Here is a 16,726-nt window from a genome sequence, read left to right as displayed (position 1 = left end):
ATGCCCTTCTAGCAAGTGGTTGTAACATCTGCTCATCTGCCGCTTTCCTTATTAAGTGACAAAGCACATCCATGACTAGGATGAAAAGCATGGGCGACAATGGGTCCCCTTGTCTTAGGCCGCGCTGATGATGTATCCTTTATCCTGGAGATCCATTAAGTAGTACTTGAGTGGAGGATGTTCGAAGCAGCCCACTTATGATATCACACCAAATTGGTCCAAAACCCAACTGTTTCAATACTTCCAAGAGAAAAGGCCATGAAACCGAGTCAAAAGCCTTATTAATATCCAGTTTGAGAAGAATACGAGCCTGTTTCTGTTGGTGTAGGAATTTTGTAGTCTGGTGAACCAACATGAAATTGTCAAGAATGAAGCAACCTTTGATGAAAGCGCTCTGATTAGGGGAAATCAACTGATTTAGAAAACCAGCCAGTCTGTTGGCAAGGATTTTTGTTACAAGTTTGGCAAAAGAGTGCACCAAACTAATGGGCCTGAAATCCTTGATATTTGAGGCATCTTCTTTCTTAGGCATGAGAGTGACAAAAGCTGAGTTTAGCAGTTCAAAATTGGCAAACTTTCTGCTCCACACAGCAGAAATTGCAGCCATAATGTCCAGCTTTATAATCTGCCAACAAACTTTATAAAACTTGCCTGTAAAACCATCGGGACCAGGTGCTTTGTCAGAAGGTAGGCGACAAAGATTTTCCATGTCTATTAAAGTTTTTTTTGAAATAAACATGTCTATTAAAGTGTGGCAAAGAATTTGATTGACTAATCTTTGGTTGTTTATACCGGCTTCGCAAACCAAAGCTAGAAGTTGGGTGAAGCTAGGTGAATCTGCTTTAAGACAAACCCTTCCAAATAATTGTCAGTATATCCAAACATGCCCTTAATTAGTCAATTGCATCCTGGTGGCCTCTATGGCATAAGGTTGAAATATGGTCACATCCAATACACACTAATCCTTTTTTATAACCCGACAGTTGTGGACCTGATCCTTCGAGTTTGACAAAATGTTGCTTCAACAACCGTAGTACTACTAGCCCTACTTGGCGTACAATAGCATTTGACGCACGCGATACTGTGATCGATGGCGAAAACGATTTGCGGCTAGGTGCCCTAGGTTATCAACACTCGTGGTACTCCAAATTCATACTCTAAACAGAATATTTCATCCCGGTCATCAATATTCTCTACTCTATATTTAGTTTCTCCGCACCCATCCATTATTTATTCTCCTCACTATACCAACTACCGGCTGTGGGACCCACATGTCAGATTTTTTATTTTTTTACCCCATCTCGATGGCCCCTTCCTCCCACTCCCCCTCCACTCTCTCTCTCTCTCTCTCTCCGACACTGCCGCCCCCATCGCGACGCCTGCTCGGGTCATCCGCCCAGGCCGCGGCGCATGGCGGCACTCCGGCCCCTCCCCGCGCCGGCCATCCTCCTCCCCGGCAGCCTCCTCAGCTCCGCCCGCCCCCATGGCGGACCTCCTCGGAGGCCCCATTCTCTCTCTCTCTCTATCCTGGAGGACCACCGCCGGCGCCATCCCTCTCTCCCAGGCGCTCCGGCGTGGGCGAGCTGCGCCGCCGCAGGCGAGTCCCGCGTGCGAGCAGCGCCGCCGCGGTCTGCAGGCGGGTGAGCCCCGCGCGCGAGCTTGGTGACGCAGCGGCCCGCAGGCGGGCGAGCTCCGCTCCGCGCCGGTCCGACTGCGGCGCCCGCCCTTGTTCCCCGTGGCCGGATCCGCCCCCGCCCCTGCCCTCCGTGGCCATGGTGACGCGACACGATGGCCATGGCAGCCGGATCCGCGCTGGATTGGCAAGGCGGAGCCAGGAATTTGTTTTTTTTCATTATTATGGGGGCCAATCATGCTAATTTATATAAAAATTTAATCAAAATTCAAATTTTCAATGCAAATTTGGGAGCCATAGGGGCCAGGCCCCTGCCCGCCCGCCCCTGTCTACGCCCCTGTGGATTGGAGCCCGCCCCCCTCCTCCTCTCTACCTCCCTCGCCGGCGGATCCATGACTACGGCGGCGGGCCGGATCCGGCGGCGCCATCTCCCACCTCGGCCAACACCCCCTCCAGCTACGGTGGCCAGCACTAGCTCCAGCTCCGGCACCGAGCTCATCGTCACACGACCGAGGAGGTCGAGGTGGTTGGAGCGAGCGTCCGGGCCCATGCCACGTAGCTGATGGTGAACGTCCTGCACTGCGCTGAGAATGGCACAAAAAAGTTGGCTCTCTAATACTGTATATACTATACACCCTAGAGAAGGCGCCTTTGGAGCGTCTGTGCTTCCGTGAGGCGACACGTGTCCCGCGATGAAAAAAAATAGAATGCGCGGAGAGAGGCGCCCGACGCAAGTCTTGGATTCGTCTTCGCCAGCTGCCGCGGGTCGTCGCCCGGCTCGTTCGGGCCGCAGGCTTCCAAAACCGGCTCCACACCTGCGGTCCTCGGGCCAGAAGCACCGCCTCCGCGACTTCGCCGGCGACGCCGCCGACCTCCATCGCGAGCGCGACAACCTCTCCCTCCGCATGCGCAGCCTCCAGGACGCGCTCCGCCGCGAGGCCGACGCCAACGCGTCCGGCGCCCTCGCGTCCCACCTCCGCCGCATCTTCGCCGCCCACCCCGCCCCAGCAGCCGCCGCGGCCGAGGACCAGTAGGCCCCTCGCTCGGCCCCACCTTCCTGTTCCGTGATGATGCCTTTGTCTGCTCACCCGTGAGGCCTCCGCGTGCGTTGCGTCGGGAGCGGACTCGCAATCCGCGGCAGCGCACGCGACGTGCTCGTGGAAATGCCGCACCAGATTTGCAGCGAGCTGGCTGAGCTGCTATGGTGTTTAAGTTGTACGGTCTCCTTCATGTGCTGTTTCAGGATTGCATTGATGCTAGATCGGTTTTGTTAATATGTCAACGACACATTATACACTCACATAGGTTGGCTTCGTACTCTGATTTAGCATGTCGATTGCAAGTTAACCAGCTGAAATACTCGAGCAATTTGCGCTTCATAAAGTCCGGTTTGAGAAATTTGCCAAGATTGAATTATGTTTTGTTTCGAGTGTGTGTGCTATGTCTTTCCCCTTCTTTTTCCGTTGAGCTTCTTGGTCGGCGCGGCGTAGCGCGCGGTCTACCTAGTTTACCGTATGTTTACAGAGCCCCGCTGCGACTGTTTCTACTCCAAAATCGCACTGCAAAACGCATAGGGCGTGGGATGCTTGGAGCCACATCAGCAGCCTGCCGCGGGACGTGGACAAGCGGGCTGCTCTGAGCCACGGAGCGCCGCGCATCCGCTCCTCCTCGCCACCGCTCGAGTGCTCGTGGCTCTCCAGGGGGCCATATTTTTAGCATGCCGCTGGCGACTCGATGCCGCGCTGATGTGGCACGCGCGCCAGTTGGCGCCAGGCCTCCTCGACCGTCCGTCCTCGCCTCTCCATGGGGACACCGATGGTAACCGACAAGCAACCCTCAAACGTTGATGCTCTGATCCCTTTCATCAATCATCATCATACTTAAAAGAAGACGACCGACGCTATGCAATGCAAAAGCCTCTTCGTCTCCATGCATGGTAGTACGATACAACGTTCTGAAACGAATAATAGTGCGAAATTTTTCTTAAGATGACTAGAAAATATGCGACAATCTGAGCATCTGCAACTCACGCGAACATTGTTATTTAGCAAGAGATCTGAGCATTTTTTTCCAGGAATCTGAATATCTGACAGCAAAAAAATGCCAAGGTCAGCTGCTGCTAGGGACGCAGACTCGCAGAGCCGACCCACCCCGCGGGCTCCAGCGGACGGGGCTGGTCGGCACGGCAGGGAGGCCGAGGAAACCAACCCGTGCGGGCAGGCACGGCACAGCAGCATCTCCTGGCGAAGCCGTGCAAGGAAACAGGTGGAGGCCTTATCCTCCCCCTTCGTTCCCACGTCGCCCAACCCCAACCCACTCCCGCTCCGACGGGAAAAGAAAAAGGGGAGGAGGAGGACACGGTCGATCGCTCGCCGTAGGTCGGATGAGAATGAGGTGGACTTCTCCTGTAGATAATACCGCGCTTTTCCCTCTTTTTTATTTGTCGCGCCAGCTGACTGACGGCTTCGTTTATCTTCTCCCGCGCGCATAACCCGCTGCTCGCCATTCTTATCCGCCTGCCTGCCCGCCCTCCGCTACCTTTATAGCTCTCGAGCTTCCCCTCCTCCGTTCCCTCACCCACGCCTTCCGCCTTCGTCCTGCAGCAGCCCGCAACCGTCGTCAGCTGAGAGCGTCGAGCCACGCCATTCTAGCTAGCGTCCGTCCGTTCGCGTGATCTGCGTTTGCTCGTCCGCCTGATCTGATCTCCCTGGGAATGGAGGCCTACGTCGTGTTCGCGCGCGGCAAGGAGGCGACGATCGGGTTCGAGCAGCAGGAGGAGGACATCGGCTGCGCGTCGTCGAAGTCGTCCGCGGCGGGTTCTTTCGCCTCGTCGTCGGACGAGGTGGAGCTCGCCGACGACGCCAGCTCGTCGGGGTCGACCGGTGACCACTTCGAGATGGCCTCCCTCATGACGCAGCTCCCGATCAAGTGCGTACGCCTTGCCTGGCCCGCCGCCCGGGGGCGTTGCCGCCGGGTTCCTTCCCGGCTCGCAAATGATTTGATCTTGGCGGGTGTGGCTGTGGTGTGATGATAATCTGACGCCGCGCTGCTCTGTTTGTTCTGGTGCAGGAGGGGCCTGTCCAAGTTCTTCGACGGCAAGTCGCAGTCGTTCGCGTCGCTGGCGGCGGTCGCCGGCCTGGAGGACCTGCCCAAGCCGCCGGCGAAGCGCCTCAAGACGTCGCGGAGCTGCGGCGTCGGCCTCAAGGACGCGCACCGCGGCCGCCTCCCCGCCCCCGCGGCCGGCAAGAAGCAGGCGCGCCTGACGCCGTCGGCGCCGAGGAGACTAGTGCGGGCGCGGCCCCTCGTGGTGGCGAGGCCACCGGCGGCGGCGGCCGGGCAGCCCCTGTTATTTGCCTAGGGGATTCGCCCGCTCGCCTGCCCGTAGAATCACAAATTCTCAACACCGAAGCCGAAGCGATCTGGTTGTTCTTTACTTTTCTTTTCTTTTCTTTTCTTCTTTAGTACGAAGCGCGGATCCTGAAAATGAAAGGGCCAGGGGTACTTGACATTTGGCAACTAGTAGGCGTGTGTGGATGCCTTTGCATCTGTAAATATTTTGCAAGAGATCTAACACGTTACAAAGGGGGTTTCTTCTGAATTTGATCTGGCTTGCATCAGATTGCTTTGTCCATTCCTGAACTTTTGCAAGAGATGCCTTTGCATCTGTAAATATTCCTGACCTCTTGTTTGATTTGAAGTCGGTAAACGTTTGGATGAGCACAAGGTGGAGTACTGCACATATCTGCATTTTGTTGCGGCGTGTAGATGTTAGATACATTCAGATCACGCCTGATCAATGCGCCGATTATTGTATTAGTGGTGGAGTATTTTTCCCTTAGGTAGTGGTGGAGTATTGACTGTTGACTAGGAGTATAGGTATGCAGAAGAAAATGATGAATCTGCTGAGATTCGGGGTTGCTAACTCGCTGTTTTGCTCAAACGGAATTCTCCACTGAAACTGTCGTCAGCACATTTCTTTGCATTTCTCTGAAAGCGAAACTTGCGTGGACATAACAGTAGCAGTTCACAGTTTATTGTATCAGATTTGGGACCGCACATGCCATCTACTGGACCTTTTGCCGATCCCCATGGATCGATTCAGATTGAATGCATGCCTTTCACAAGCAATTCAAATTTCGGAGCAAAGGCCAGTCGAGCTCTGATTTTTCTTCAGCCAATGGCCAGTCAACTGGTTTTTCCCGTGAAGAAACATGTGATTCGTAACACTGGCACCTCTTTCCACCACGCAGGAACCTCTGCTGCCATTCCTGCGGATAGCACCATTCTCCCCAACATTTCAGCTGCGTGTTTCATGCCTCTCCCCACGTTTGTTTCAAGTTCAACACTGTCATCATCAGTAGTTCAGAACAATGGCCATCGACACCAAGAAATCAGTCTGTTTCCAGCAGCTCCCTCATCCCGTCTCCCATGCGTAAAATGGGGATCGGGAGCTACTGTTCCTCCGTCCAGCAGATCTCGGATGCGGAATCGCAAAACCCGGGGCGAGGAGAGAGGATGCGGATCCCTACGTATTCTCTCTCCTCTTCGTAAACATCACGCCCGCTGTAGTAGCTGGTCTCCCGCGCGGTGAAACTTCCGCACCGCCCCAGCCCGTCGCCGCTAGCAGCCATCGCCAAGCCGGGGCCGCCGCCGCTTGCTACCGTACTGGCCATAGGCCTCGCCTCCAGATGTAGCCGACCGAGGCATCGTCGTCGCTGCGCCGCCACAGTCCCACAAGGCTGCCGGATGTGGCCTGCGCCGTCGACAAAGGAGCGGTGCCCCGATGCTCCAGCCCGCGATGGGGCCGCCGACTCCCGCCAAGCCACTGCTGCCTCACCTCGCGAAGGCATGCCAGGGCCGTCAACGGGCTACAGGCCACACCGCCACTGCTGGGGCCGTGCGGAGCCTCGACGCCGTCGCGTGTGGCTGTGCAGCCACGCCAGATCTGCCAGAGCCAGGCAAACTACAAGAGCTGCAGCTTGGAGCTTGGCCGTCGCCGCCTCTCGAGTCCGACCTCGCTGCCGCAGCCTGTCGCGTTGGTTCTCGCGGAGAGAACCAGAGAGAAGATGTGCAGTGGTTGGACGTTGGAGCCTTGGAGATAAGGTCCATCGTGGTGGGGTCCACAGGCCTTTTGCGCATGCGTTCTCGCAGTCTGCTGGAACTCAGGTTGCGAATGCGAAGGCTGTGTGTGGGGCCACGTCTCGCATGCAGACCAAAATGCGCGTTCGCATTCGCACGTTGCTGGAATCAGCCTTAGGAGCAAGCTGTTTATCCAAAACAGGATCTCCCATTCTCCCTGCTATTTGGTCTAGTTGCATAGGTTTCTTGGTTTTTCAGGGTCCAAAGCAAGCAGCGAGAACCGGTGTCTTCCCGTGAAGCCGAACAAAAAAGCACAAAATGCTCAGCTTCTCTGCATACCTCAACCCATCAATGGCCATGTCTTCCGGTTGGGCAGGGCAGACCTGCTGGACATGGTCGCCAAGAGGACGCCCGGAATCAGCAAGGTCCAAGGACTACGTCCGCCTCCGACCCTCCGTGCGGTGCGCAAGTCATGGCGCTCGTTCTTGTGCCCAAAGTCCACGCCGCCGGGGGTGACGCTCCCGTACGACCGGCGCAGCGAGAGCTGCACGGCTGCACCCGAGTCTTCCTGGACGCCTCCGACGCGAAATTCTTATTGGGCGCGCGTGCGCTGCTAGCGGAAGCGGCGCACGGGGGTCGTCAACCTCGCGCACGGCGCACGGGCGGAAGCGGAAGCGAGCTAGGGTTTGGGGGAGGGGGGAGGGGGCGGCCAGGGAGGGTGGGAGGTGGGCGGAGCGGCCGCCGGCGAGGTCGCCAGCGGCAGGGGCGGTGGCGGGAGGCGGCGGCCTTTAGGTTTTCGGGTTGCCGGGGTTGGGGGCGGCTCGCCGGCTTCCATGGCCGCCGGCCATAGAGGAGATGGCCGGGGGTGGCGGCGGTTCGGCCGGCGGAGGGCGCGGCGGCGCGGGAGCGCCGCCGGCCGGGCCGGGGCCGGACAGCCGGTGGGTCAGTCGCCGGTGGCGGGGGCGGCGGGAGAAGACGGCGCAACAGTGACGTGTTTGGTTAGCGATGGCGGCGGCGGAGGTCGCCGGAGCCGGAGGTGGCCGACGGCGGCGGGGGACGGCGGCGGGGGCGTCGGGAGGAAGAAGAGAGGAGGAAAGAGGAAGGAGAACGCACCTATTCACTGGCGACGCACGCGTGCGGAGCAGCGTCCCCCCCCCCCCCCCCCCTCCGACGGGACCGTGTACGAGCATGAGCTGCCGGAGACCAGGGGCAACCGCGCAAGCGGCGTTGCGGCTCGTCGCACGGGTGGCTAGTCCTCGAGCGCTGCCCCGCCGTGTTGCTGCTCAACCCGGTCACGCGGGAGCGGGTCCAGCTCCCACCCCTGACGCGCCGTGGCGAGGCGTCGCCGTGCTCTAGCGGTCGCTTCATGCAGAAGGGGGGCTCCAGGGAGAGGAGGGAGGACTGCGCCTACCGTGGCTTCCGCCGCCCGCGGCCCGATCCGAAGGTGCGCAGGGCAGCCCTGTCGTCGGACCCGTCCGTCGACGGCGGCTGCACGGTCATGGTCCTTCTCGCCGCCGAGGAGGCCGTGTTCTGCAAGCCGTCGGACGCGTCGTGGAGGACCCTCGCGTTCGCGCCGGGAGCGTTCAGCGCCGTGACGTCGCGTACCAGGACGGGGCGTTCCGCCTCGTCAGCCACTACTCAAGCGAATTCATGTACTTGTTACAAGAGAAGAGATGGCGGTAAAACTGAAAGCTGCACCCTACAGGGAAGTAGCGGCAGGAAGAAGAGTCGACAGACTAGCAAATATGAAAATCATGATACTATTTTAAAACATGTTACTTTCGTATAGACAGTACCCATATAATATGAAATTTTCATTATAGATACAAAGTTACATTTGTCCAAAGTGGCTATGGTACAGTAATTTCAATAAATCTGGCATATGCAGAGTTACTGAACTTGGCAATCTGTTCAAGAATTTTCGAATCAGATCATTACCGGTACAAAGTTGGCATCCCTTAAAATACAATTACATTGTTATATCCACTTGAGCAGTTGAGCCAATGAAGGTCGAAATTGATCAACAATATCATACAAAGCTTCAAAAGAGAGCATTGAGGCAAGCAAATATTTACCTATTTTTTTTTCAGTTTCCATTTACAGAGCAATGCCTTTCTTGGACGCCCGGTATACTCCGGTGCTGAATATTCACAGCAAGAAGTGTTAGAAGCGACGGCGAACAAAACGATGAAAAATAGAAAGATCAAACCGCAGAAAGACACGAAGATTTAACGTGGAAAACCCCTCCAATGCGAAGGGTAAAAACCACGGGCGCCAGCCAGCAAGAACTTCACTATATCGGGTGTTTGTGTACAACGCCTAGCGGCGGCTTACAAGAGGAATAATAGGATTGATATTCTCCGGTGAAGCCTATGGGTTAGATATATAGGAGAGTCACGTGGTCTCATCAACTTCTACTAGCAATGTGGGATTAAAAGTTTGCACCACATGGGCCTTAATGGGCCAAGCCCAAATTCCAACACTCTCCCATCAAAATTTGGATCACAATATAACATACTCCACCTTGAGACAAATTCCTTCTTGTAGCATATCAAAATCATCACCTGAACACAACAAAGAACAGAACTTCTGGCGCCAAATAGTCTCTTGGGCTAAACTGTCAAACCAACTAAGCTTGAGCAAAGCTCAAACTTAGCTACAGGAACTGGTTTAGTCATCATATCAGCTGGATTATCATGAGTACTGATCTTGCATACCTTCAATTTACCTTGTGAAATAACATCACGAACATAATGGTACTTGACATCAATATGCTTTGTCCTTTCATGAAACATCTGATCTTTAGTGAGGCAAATAGCACTTTGACTGTCACAGAATAGATCAATGCAAGAACCAACTCCACACAGCTCAGTAAACAAACCTTTCAGCCAAACTGCCTCCTTGCACGCTTCAGCAATAGCCATATATTCTGCTTCTGTGGTAGACATAGCAACAACAGGCTGCAAAGTAGCCTTCCAACTCACAGCACAACTGCTAACAGTGAACACATAACCTGTGAGTGACCTGCGCCTATCCAAATCAGCAGCATAATCTGAATCCACATAACCAATGAGTCCCTGATCAGTTCTCCCAAACTTCAAACAAGAATCTGCCGTTCCTCTGAGGTACCTGAAAATCCACTGAACTGCCTTCCAGTGTTCTTTACCAGGATTAGACATGTATCTACTAACCAAACTCATAGCATATGATAAATCTGGGCGAGAGCAAACCATGGCATACATCAAAGAACCAACAGCACTAGAATATGGGACTTTTGACATGTATTCAACATCCTCCTCAGAATTAGGGCACTGAGCAGCTGACAATTTAAAGTGAGGTGCAATAGGAGTACTAACTGGCTTTGAATCATGCATATTGAAACGCTGAAGAACCTTGTTAATGTAATTATGCTGACTAAGAAATAATAAACCAGATTTTCTGTCTCTAGTAATTTCCATACCTAGAATTTTCTTAGCAACACCAAGATCCTTCATATCAAATTCACTACTCAACAATTTCTTTACTGTAGTGATTTCTTTTCTGCTCTTGGCAGCAATAAGCATGTCATCAACATATAACAGCAAGTATATAAGTGATTCCTCAACAATCTTAATGTAAACACAGCTATCATATTCAGATCTTTTAAAACCATGTAACAACATAAATGAATCAAACCTCTTATACCACTGACGAGGAGACTGTTTCAAACCATACAAGGATTTCTTTAATTTGCAAACATAATTCTCTTTGCTTGGCACTATGAATCCTTCTGGCTGATCCATGTAAATTTCCTCCTCAAGCTCTCCATGTAAAAATGCAGTCTTCACATCTAACTGCTCAAGATCAAGATCATGCATAGCAACAATACTAAAGAAAGTCCGAATTGAGCTATGCTTCACAACTGGAGAGAACACATCATTATAGTCAACACCAGGAATCTGACTGAAACCTTTTGCAACTAACCTTGCCTTAAATCTTGGAGGCTCACTAGAAGACAAACCCTCCTTTCTCTTGAAGACCCATTTGCAGCGAACAGTCTTCTTTTTCTCAGGCAAGCTTACAATCTCCCATGTGCCATTCTTCTCAAGAGACTGCATCTCCTCATGCATAGCTGAGATCCACTTCTCCTTATCAACTGAATCAATGGCTTCAGAATATGTTGCTGGCTCACTAGCATCCTCCACCTGTTCAGCACAACTCAAAGCATAATAAGTCAGATTACACTCCTCAATTAAACGGTTTGGAGGTCCACAACTCCTCTTTGATCTGCGAAGAGCAATAGGTAAATCTACATCCTCCTCATGCTGCAAATCAGACTGTGAAACTGGAGGTGAGTGCTGAACAGTATCAGGAACACTATCTGAAACATTATTACCAACAACTTCATTTTCCTGGTCATCCATAAGCTCCACCTGCACACTAACTTGTGACTGCAATTTCTCAACTAAAGCATCATCTGTGGACAAACTGTCAGTAAACATCACAGATTCATTGAAAACAACACTTCTGCTCATAAAAGTCTTTCTAGTTTCAGGATTCCACAATTTATATCCTTTGACTCCCGAACCATAACCAAGAAACAGACATTTAATAGCTCTAGGCTCTAATTTTCCATTATCAACATGAGCATAAGCAGTGCAGCCAAAAACTCTCAAGTGTGAATAATCTGTAGGTGTACCAGACCATACCTCAATAGGAGTCTTCTTGTTGAGTGGAATAGAAGGCGATCTGTTGATCAAATAACATGCTGTATTAGCAGCCTCAGCCCAAAAACGCTTGTTCATATGGGCATTGGACAGCATGCAACGAGCCTTCGAGATGATAGTCCTGTTCATACGCTCGGCCACACCATTCTGCTGAGGAGTGTATGGTATGGTGTGATGCCTAACAATGCCTTCTTTTCTGCAATAATCATCAAAAGCATCCGAACAGAACTCTCCACCATTATCAGTTCGAAGCACCTTGACCTTCTTCTCAGTTTGTCTTTCTATCATAACTTTCCATTCTATAAAAGCAGCAAAAGTATAATCTTTGCTTTTCAGAAAATAAGGCCAGACTCTTCTAGAGTAATCATCAATAATGGTAAGCATATAACGAGCACCACCATATGAAGGCTTACGTGAAGGACCCCACAAATCAGCATTAACATAATCAAGTGTACCTTTTGTGGTATGAATAGAGGTATTGAATTTGACCCTCTTATGCTTACCAAATACACAATGCTCACAGAACTTCTTGCCACTCAGAATGCAGCCATCCAGCAGGTTTCTCTTCATCAATTCTGCCATACCGAGTTCACTCATGTGTCCAAGACGCATATGCCAAAGGTCAGTCTTACTAGGTTCAGCATTAGCAACATTAGCAGCAGAAACAGAACCATGCAAAGTACAACCTCTGAGAACATATAAATTTGAAGGATTGAGATCACCCAGCAAACATACAAGAGAACCTTTAGATACCTTCACAACTCCACCTGAACCGGTGTATTTGAGTCCTTCTTTATCAAGTGTGCTCAACGAGATCAGATTTCTTTTCATCCCTGGTATGTGCCTTACATTCTTCAGTATGCGAATCATGCCATCATGGGTCTTGATCTGAACAGAGCCAATGCCAATAATCTCACACGGGTTATCATCTCCCATGCGCACAAAATCACCGTTCTGCAAAGACTCATAGGAACTGAACCAATCTCTATTAGTGCAGATATGAAAAGAACATGCAGAATCAAGAATCCACTCATCATGACCAACAACACAACCAGCAAAGACAACCAAACAATCTGACTCAGAGTTTTCACCAGCAGAAGCAACACTAGCCTTACCATCAGATTTATTTTTCTTCTTCTCCTTATTCTGCAATTTCCAGCAATCCTCAATCATATGAGATTTCTTCTTGCAATACTTACAGAATTTCTTCTTGGGACCTTTGGACTGGGAGCGGCCTCTACCGTCATTGCTCTTGCCACGATCGTTGTTATCACTTGAGGATCTTTGCTCTGATCTGCCTCTGACATGCAAAGCGTCGCCCCTAGAGGACGAGCCATCTGTCTGCACCATGCCTTTCATCTTCTCCTTAGACTGGAGTGCCTCACAAACTTCCGCAAGGGTTAGTTCATCACGGCTTAATAGTATGGTGTCACGGAAACTTGCATAAGAACTTGGCAAAGAGCATAATAAAAGAAGACCTAAGTCCTCATCTTCATACTTAACCTCCATCGACCCTAGGTCAGCAACGATCTCCTTGAAGACAGATAGGTGACCCATCACCGAATCACCCTCCTGCATCTTAAGCGTGTACAGCTTCAACTTCATATGCAATTTACTGGTAAGATCCTTCGACATGCAGATCGATTCCAGTTTTAGCCACAATTCTGCAGCAGTCTTTTCCTGCAGCACTTCTTGTAGAATATCATTAGATAGATGAAGCTGAATAAGAGAAAAAGCCTTACGGTCCTTGCGCTTCTCCTCATCGGTCCACTCATCCTTCTTTTTCTTCCCGAATTTTTCCAGTGCCTCATCAAGATCATTGGTTTGCGCCAGAATAGCTCTCATCTTGACTTGCCACAGCGAGAACCTTGTCTTGTAGTCCAACATCGGTAGATCATACTTCATCGACGCCATCACGAAACCCAAACTTGAAACCACGGCTCTGGTACCACTTGTTAGAAGCGACGGCGAACAAAACGATGAAAAATAGAAAGATCAAACCGCAGAAAGACACGAAGATTTAACGTGGAAAACCCCTCCAATGCGAAGGGTAAAAACCACGGGCGCCAGCCAGCAAGAACTTCACTATATCGGGTGTTTGTGTACAACGCCTAGCGGCGGCTTACAAGAGGAATAATAGGATTGATATTCTCCGGTGAAGCCTATGTGTTAGATATATAGGAGAGTCACGTGGTCTCATCAACTTCTACTAGCAATGTGGGATTAAAAGTTTGCACCACATGGGCCTTAATGGGCCAAGCCCAAATTCCAACACTCTCCCATCAAAATTTGGATCACAATATAACAAGAAGAACCCGTGGCACCTGATATCATATCAGGTTTTCTCTTCCATGAACGTGAAGTTACTTTGGAGCCACTTCACATGGACCTCAAGCCCCGCATCCCTGAGGCTTCGCAGGACGGTCATGTACAGCCTCCGGTCCAGCTTGAGCTTGGTGCCATTCATGTCCTTGAGCAGCTCGATGAGCTCGTTGAACCGGCTGCACTTGGAGAACACCCCCACCATGAGCCCTGCCATGGCCTTGTCCACCTTCCCTCCGGTCTCCCTGAACTCCTGGTACAGCTCCATGCACCGGTCCAGCTCCCCTGCCCGGTTGTTCGCCAGGATGATGGCCGTGTAGCTGATCCGGTCAGGCCGGACCTTGCGCCGCACCATCTCCTTCCACATCTTCTCGGCCTGCTTCGAGTTCCCGAGCCGGCCGTTCATGTCGAGCAGGGAGTTGTACACCAGGGCGTTGGGTTCGCACCCCTTGTGCTTCATCATGGCCAGCAGCTTCATGGCCTCGGATGCTCTCCTGATCTTGCCGTACATGGAGATCATGTTGCCGTAGGCGACCACGCACTTGTCGAAGCCCCGGCCGATCATCTCCGAGAAGACGGCCTCCGCCCTGTCGCTCCGGCCGAGCCGGCAGTACACGTTGATGACGGAGGCGTAGGTGACTTGCCCGGGCTCGCACCCGATGAACACCAGCTTGTCGTACGCTCTGATGGCTGGTTTCAGGCCTCTCCTCTTGACGAAGCCGTTGATGATTGTGGAGAGGATGCAGTCCGTGACCCTCAGGCCGATCTGCCTCATGCCCTTGGCGACCTCGATCGTCTCCTCCACCACACCAGCCTCGACGTGCATGACGGTCAGCTTCAGGAACATGTCGGGATCCCCCAGCATCTTGCTGTCCCAGGCTTGGTGGTACAGGTCCTCCGCCGCCGCCTTCTCCCGGGCATCTGCCAGGGCGCCGATGACGGAGGAGTAGGTGGCGGCGCTTGGCGAGAGCCCGTCGGCCTCCATCTCCCGCAGGCTCCGCAGCGCGTCCAGGGGTCGGCCCGCCTTCGCCAGCGCGTCGCAGACGACGGCGTACGCCTCCGCGCAGCCATCGGAGGGGTACCATTTCTGCGACCTGTAGAGCTTGAACAGCGACGCCACCATGTCCGGCTCGCCCAGCGCGCCGCACGCCGCCATCGCGGCGCGGTAGGCGGCGGCGCCCAGCGGCAGGCGAGCCACCCTGGCCTGCCCGTACAGCAGCACCGTGCTCCGGTACATGTGCAGCTTGTTGTACGCCTGCATGGCCGCGCCGAAGGCCATCACGGCGGGCGCCCCCTTCCTGGCCTCGAGGACGGCGAGCACCGCGTCGGCGAGGCCGAACCGCCCCGCCCTGATGCAGCAGGCGACGAGCCGCGCGCACGTCCGCTTCTCCGGGAGCACGCCGTGGGCGCCCATGTCCTGGACCAGCAGCTCCAGCGAGCCCCACTGCTTGGCCCTGAGCAGCTGCACGGTCAGCGCGTTGGCCGTCTTCTTCTCCGGCAGGAACCCCGGCTGCAGCAGCGCCCTCCGGTAGCACTCGAAGGCGAGCTGCTCGGTCTGCGGGTCGCTGCAGAGGCCCCGGATGAACTTGTTGGAGATGCCGAGCTTCGGGGCGGCGTCCGGCAGCAGCGCCGGCGCCGGCGCCGGCGGCACGGCGGGGAACTCATCGGGCAGGTTCTTGGGCTCGAGGAGAGGGGAAGCGCAGGACCTGGAGCAGTGGAGCACGAAGGACGCGAGCTGCCGCCTGATCGCGCACAGGGAGGCGTGGGATTGCGGCGGCGTTCTTCGCGACGGACGCAGAGGCGGGATCGGGGGCAAATCGGAGTAGCATTTGGCCATCACCTCTGGAGGGAAGAAGAGGCTGGGAGTGGAGGAACCCACCCTGTTTACGCCCCGGGCACCTTATCCTGCGAGGGGGCGCGGCTGATTTTCGCAGGCAACTCCTAGTTGAAATGGCTGCTACGCATGGGTAGGGTGTGGCCACGTCATCTCCCTTCTCACAGAAAGCTCAGGAGAGCCTTTAGAAGTTTCTGTTTGAAACCAGTATTATTACGTGGAGTTGCAGTTACCTTGCAAGTGAAAGAAGCACGGTTTTTTGGGGCAAAATGTGGTGAAAAATCACCGGCCTCATCTGGATTCTGGAGGCGCTTGGTCCACGTAGCTCAAGCAAGGAGGACAGCCACCAGTAATTACGCTTGCAAAAAACAAAAAAAAAATCTGAAATGTTGAGCAGGCGAAGTTGGACTGCAAGACAGTATGAAAGCAACCAACAGTCGTCTTCATACCAAACTATCGCTCATGGACTCAAGGTGCTGCCGGATTTCTGTTCAAGGAAACAAACCTCTTCTGAGAGCCACACCAGATTTTGGCAATATTGTGGCTGCCTAGCAACCAAATGTTGCAACTCCGTTTTGACCACATGGTATCCAAAACGCAGGCTACATAATATCTTTTGCAGTTTCCACATCCCCTCTGGTTCTTCATGGTCTGTTGAACTGCGTAATATCTTCACCTTCCTAATGTCGCAAGCTGGAGCTACATTCTTCAAGTTGCCTACAACAACACGTGGCCTATATCGTATATATCTTGATCCAAATGGTTTCATTTCATCAGCACGCGTTGTTGGAGCCAAGGCGCATGGGTCGCCATTCCAACAATTTGTGGCCTATATGTTGCTCAAAATCCACGATCTCGTGCTATATATATGTTATAAGTTTGGTGCAGCAATGCTCGTTTTCTATGCACTAATCCTTGCCTTCATGGATAATGGTCCTTTTTGTTGCATCCACCTTCGATCATATTTTCTCGGTGGCTTTTTTTTATTTATGTTTATCATCCTCGACCAGTTGGACTGTCGGAAAACTATATTGACCATTTACACTCCTACCAACTCGTCATCGGAAGGCAAGTATCAGATCTAAATTTCAGATATTGAATGTGATTTTAAATATTTTTGTTGTATTTTGGATAAATACGAGAATAAGTATA

General features: G+C 52.7%; 3 protein-coding genes across 3 annotated transcripts; 2 read left to right on the top strand and 1 right to left on the bottom strand.

The window, feature by feature from the left end:
* Positions 1-2,325: 2,325 nt before the first annotated feature.
* On the top strand, positions 2,326-3,049 carry LOC120640294. Its single transcript, XM_039916143.1, has one exon. The coding sequence runs from the start codon at positions 2,326-2,328 to the stop codon at positions 2,665-2,667; it is 342 nt and encodes a 113-aa protein (XP_039772077.1). The 3' UTR covers positions 2,668-3,049.
* A 1,000-nt stretch (positions 3,050-4,049) lies between these two features.
* On the top strand, positions 4,050-5,250 carry LOC120641563. The gene is made up of 2 exons (XM_039917738.1): positions 4,050-4,561; positions 4,703-5,250. Exons 1-2 carry the CDS (start codon positions 4,347-4,349, stop codon positions 4,989-4,991), a joined length of 504 nt encoding a protein of 167 aa, XP_039773672.1. The 5' UTR covers positions 4,050-4,346; the 3' UTR covers positions 4,992-5,250.
* Positions 5,251-8,491: 3,241 nt separating this feature from the next.
* On the bottom strand, positions 8,492-15,704 carry LOC120641561 (pentatricopeptide repeat-containing protein At5g13770, chloroplastic-like). The gene is made up of 2 exons (XM_039917733.1): positions 13,731-15,704; positions 8,492-8,873 (listed from the first exon to the last, which is right to left on the bottom strand). The coding sequence occupies exon 1, from the start codon at positions 15,575-15,577 to the stop codon at positions 13,754-13,756; it is 1,824 nt and encodes a 607-aa protein (XP_039773667.1). The 5' UTR covers positions 15,578-15,704; the 3' UTR covers positions 8,492-8,873; positions 13,731-13,753.
* Between the last annotated feature and the right edge of the window lie 1,022 nt (positions 15,705-16,726).

Source organism: Panicum virgatum, chromosome 7K (assembly GCF_016808335.1).
Source record: "Panicum virgatum strain AP13 chromosome 7K, P.virgatum_v5, whole genome shotgun sequence".
Classification (NCBI taxonomy): domain Eukaryota; kingdom Viridiplantae; phylum Streptophyta; class Magnoliopsida; order Poales; family Poaceae; genus Panicum; species Panicum virgatum.
The sequence above is the reverse complement of the archived record's forward strand: the minus strand, read 5'-3'. Positions and strand labels throughout refer to the sequence as shown.

What these genes read in the sequence shown, in the direction of transcription:
- LOC120640294 (XM_039916143.1), top strand. Translation starts at nt 2,326, where the DNA reads ATGAAAAAAAATAGAATGCGCGGAGAGAGGCGCCCGACGCAAGTCTTG.
- LOC120641563 (XM_039917738.1), top strand. Translation starts at nt 4,347, where the DNA reads ATGGAGGCCTACGTCGTGTTCGCGCGCGGCAAGGAGGCGACGATCGGG. An exon ending in ATGACGCAGCTCCCGATCAA is followed by an intron (nt 4,562 to 4,702) that starts GTGCGTACGCCT and finishes GTTCTGGTGCAG; the next exon opens with GAGGGGCCTGTCCAAGTTCT.
- LOC120641561 (XM_039917733.1), bottom strand. Translation starts at nt 15,577, where the DNA reads ATGGCCAAATGCTACTCCGATTTGCCCCCGATCCCGCCTCTGCGTCCG.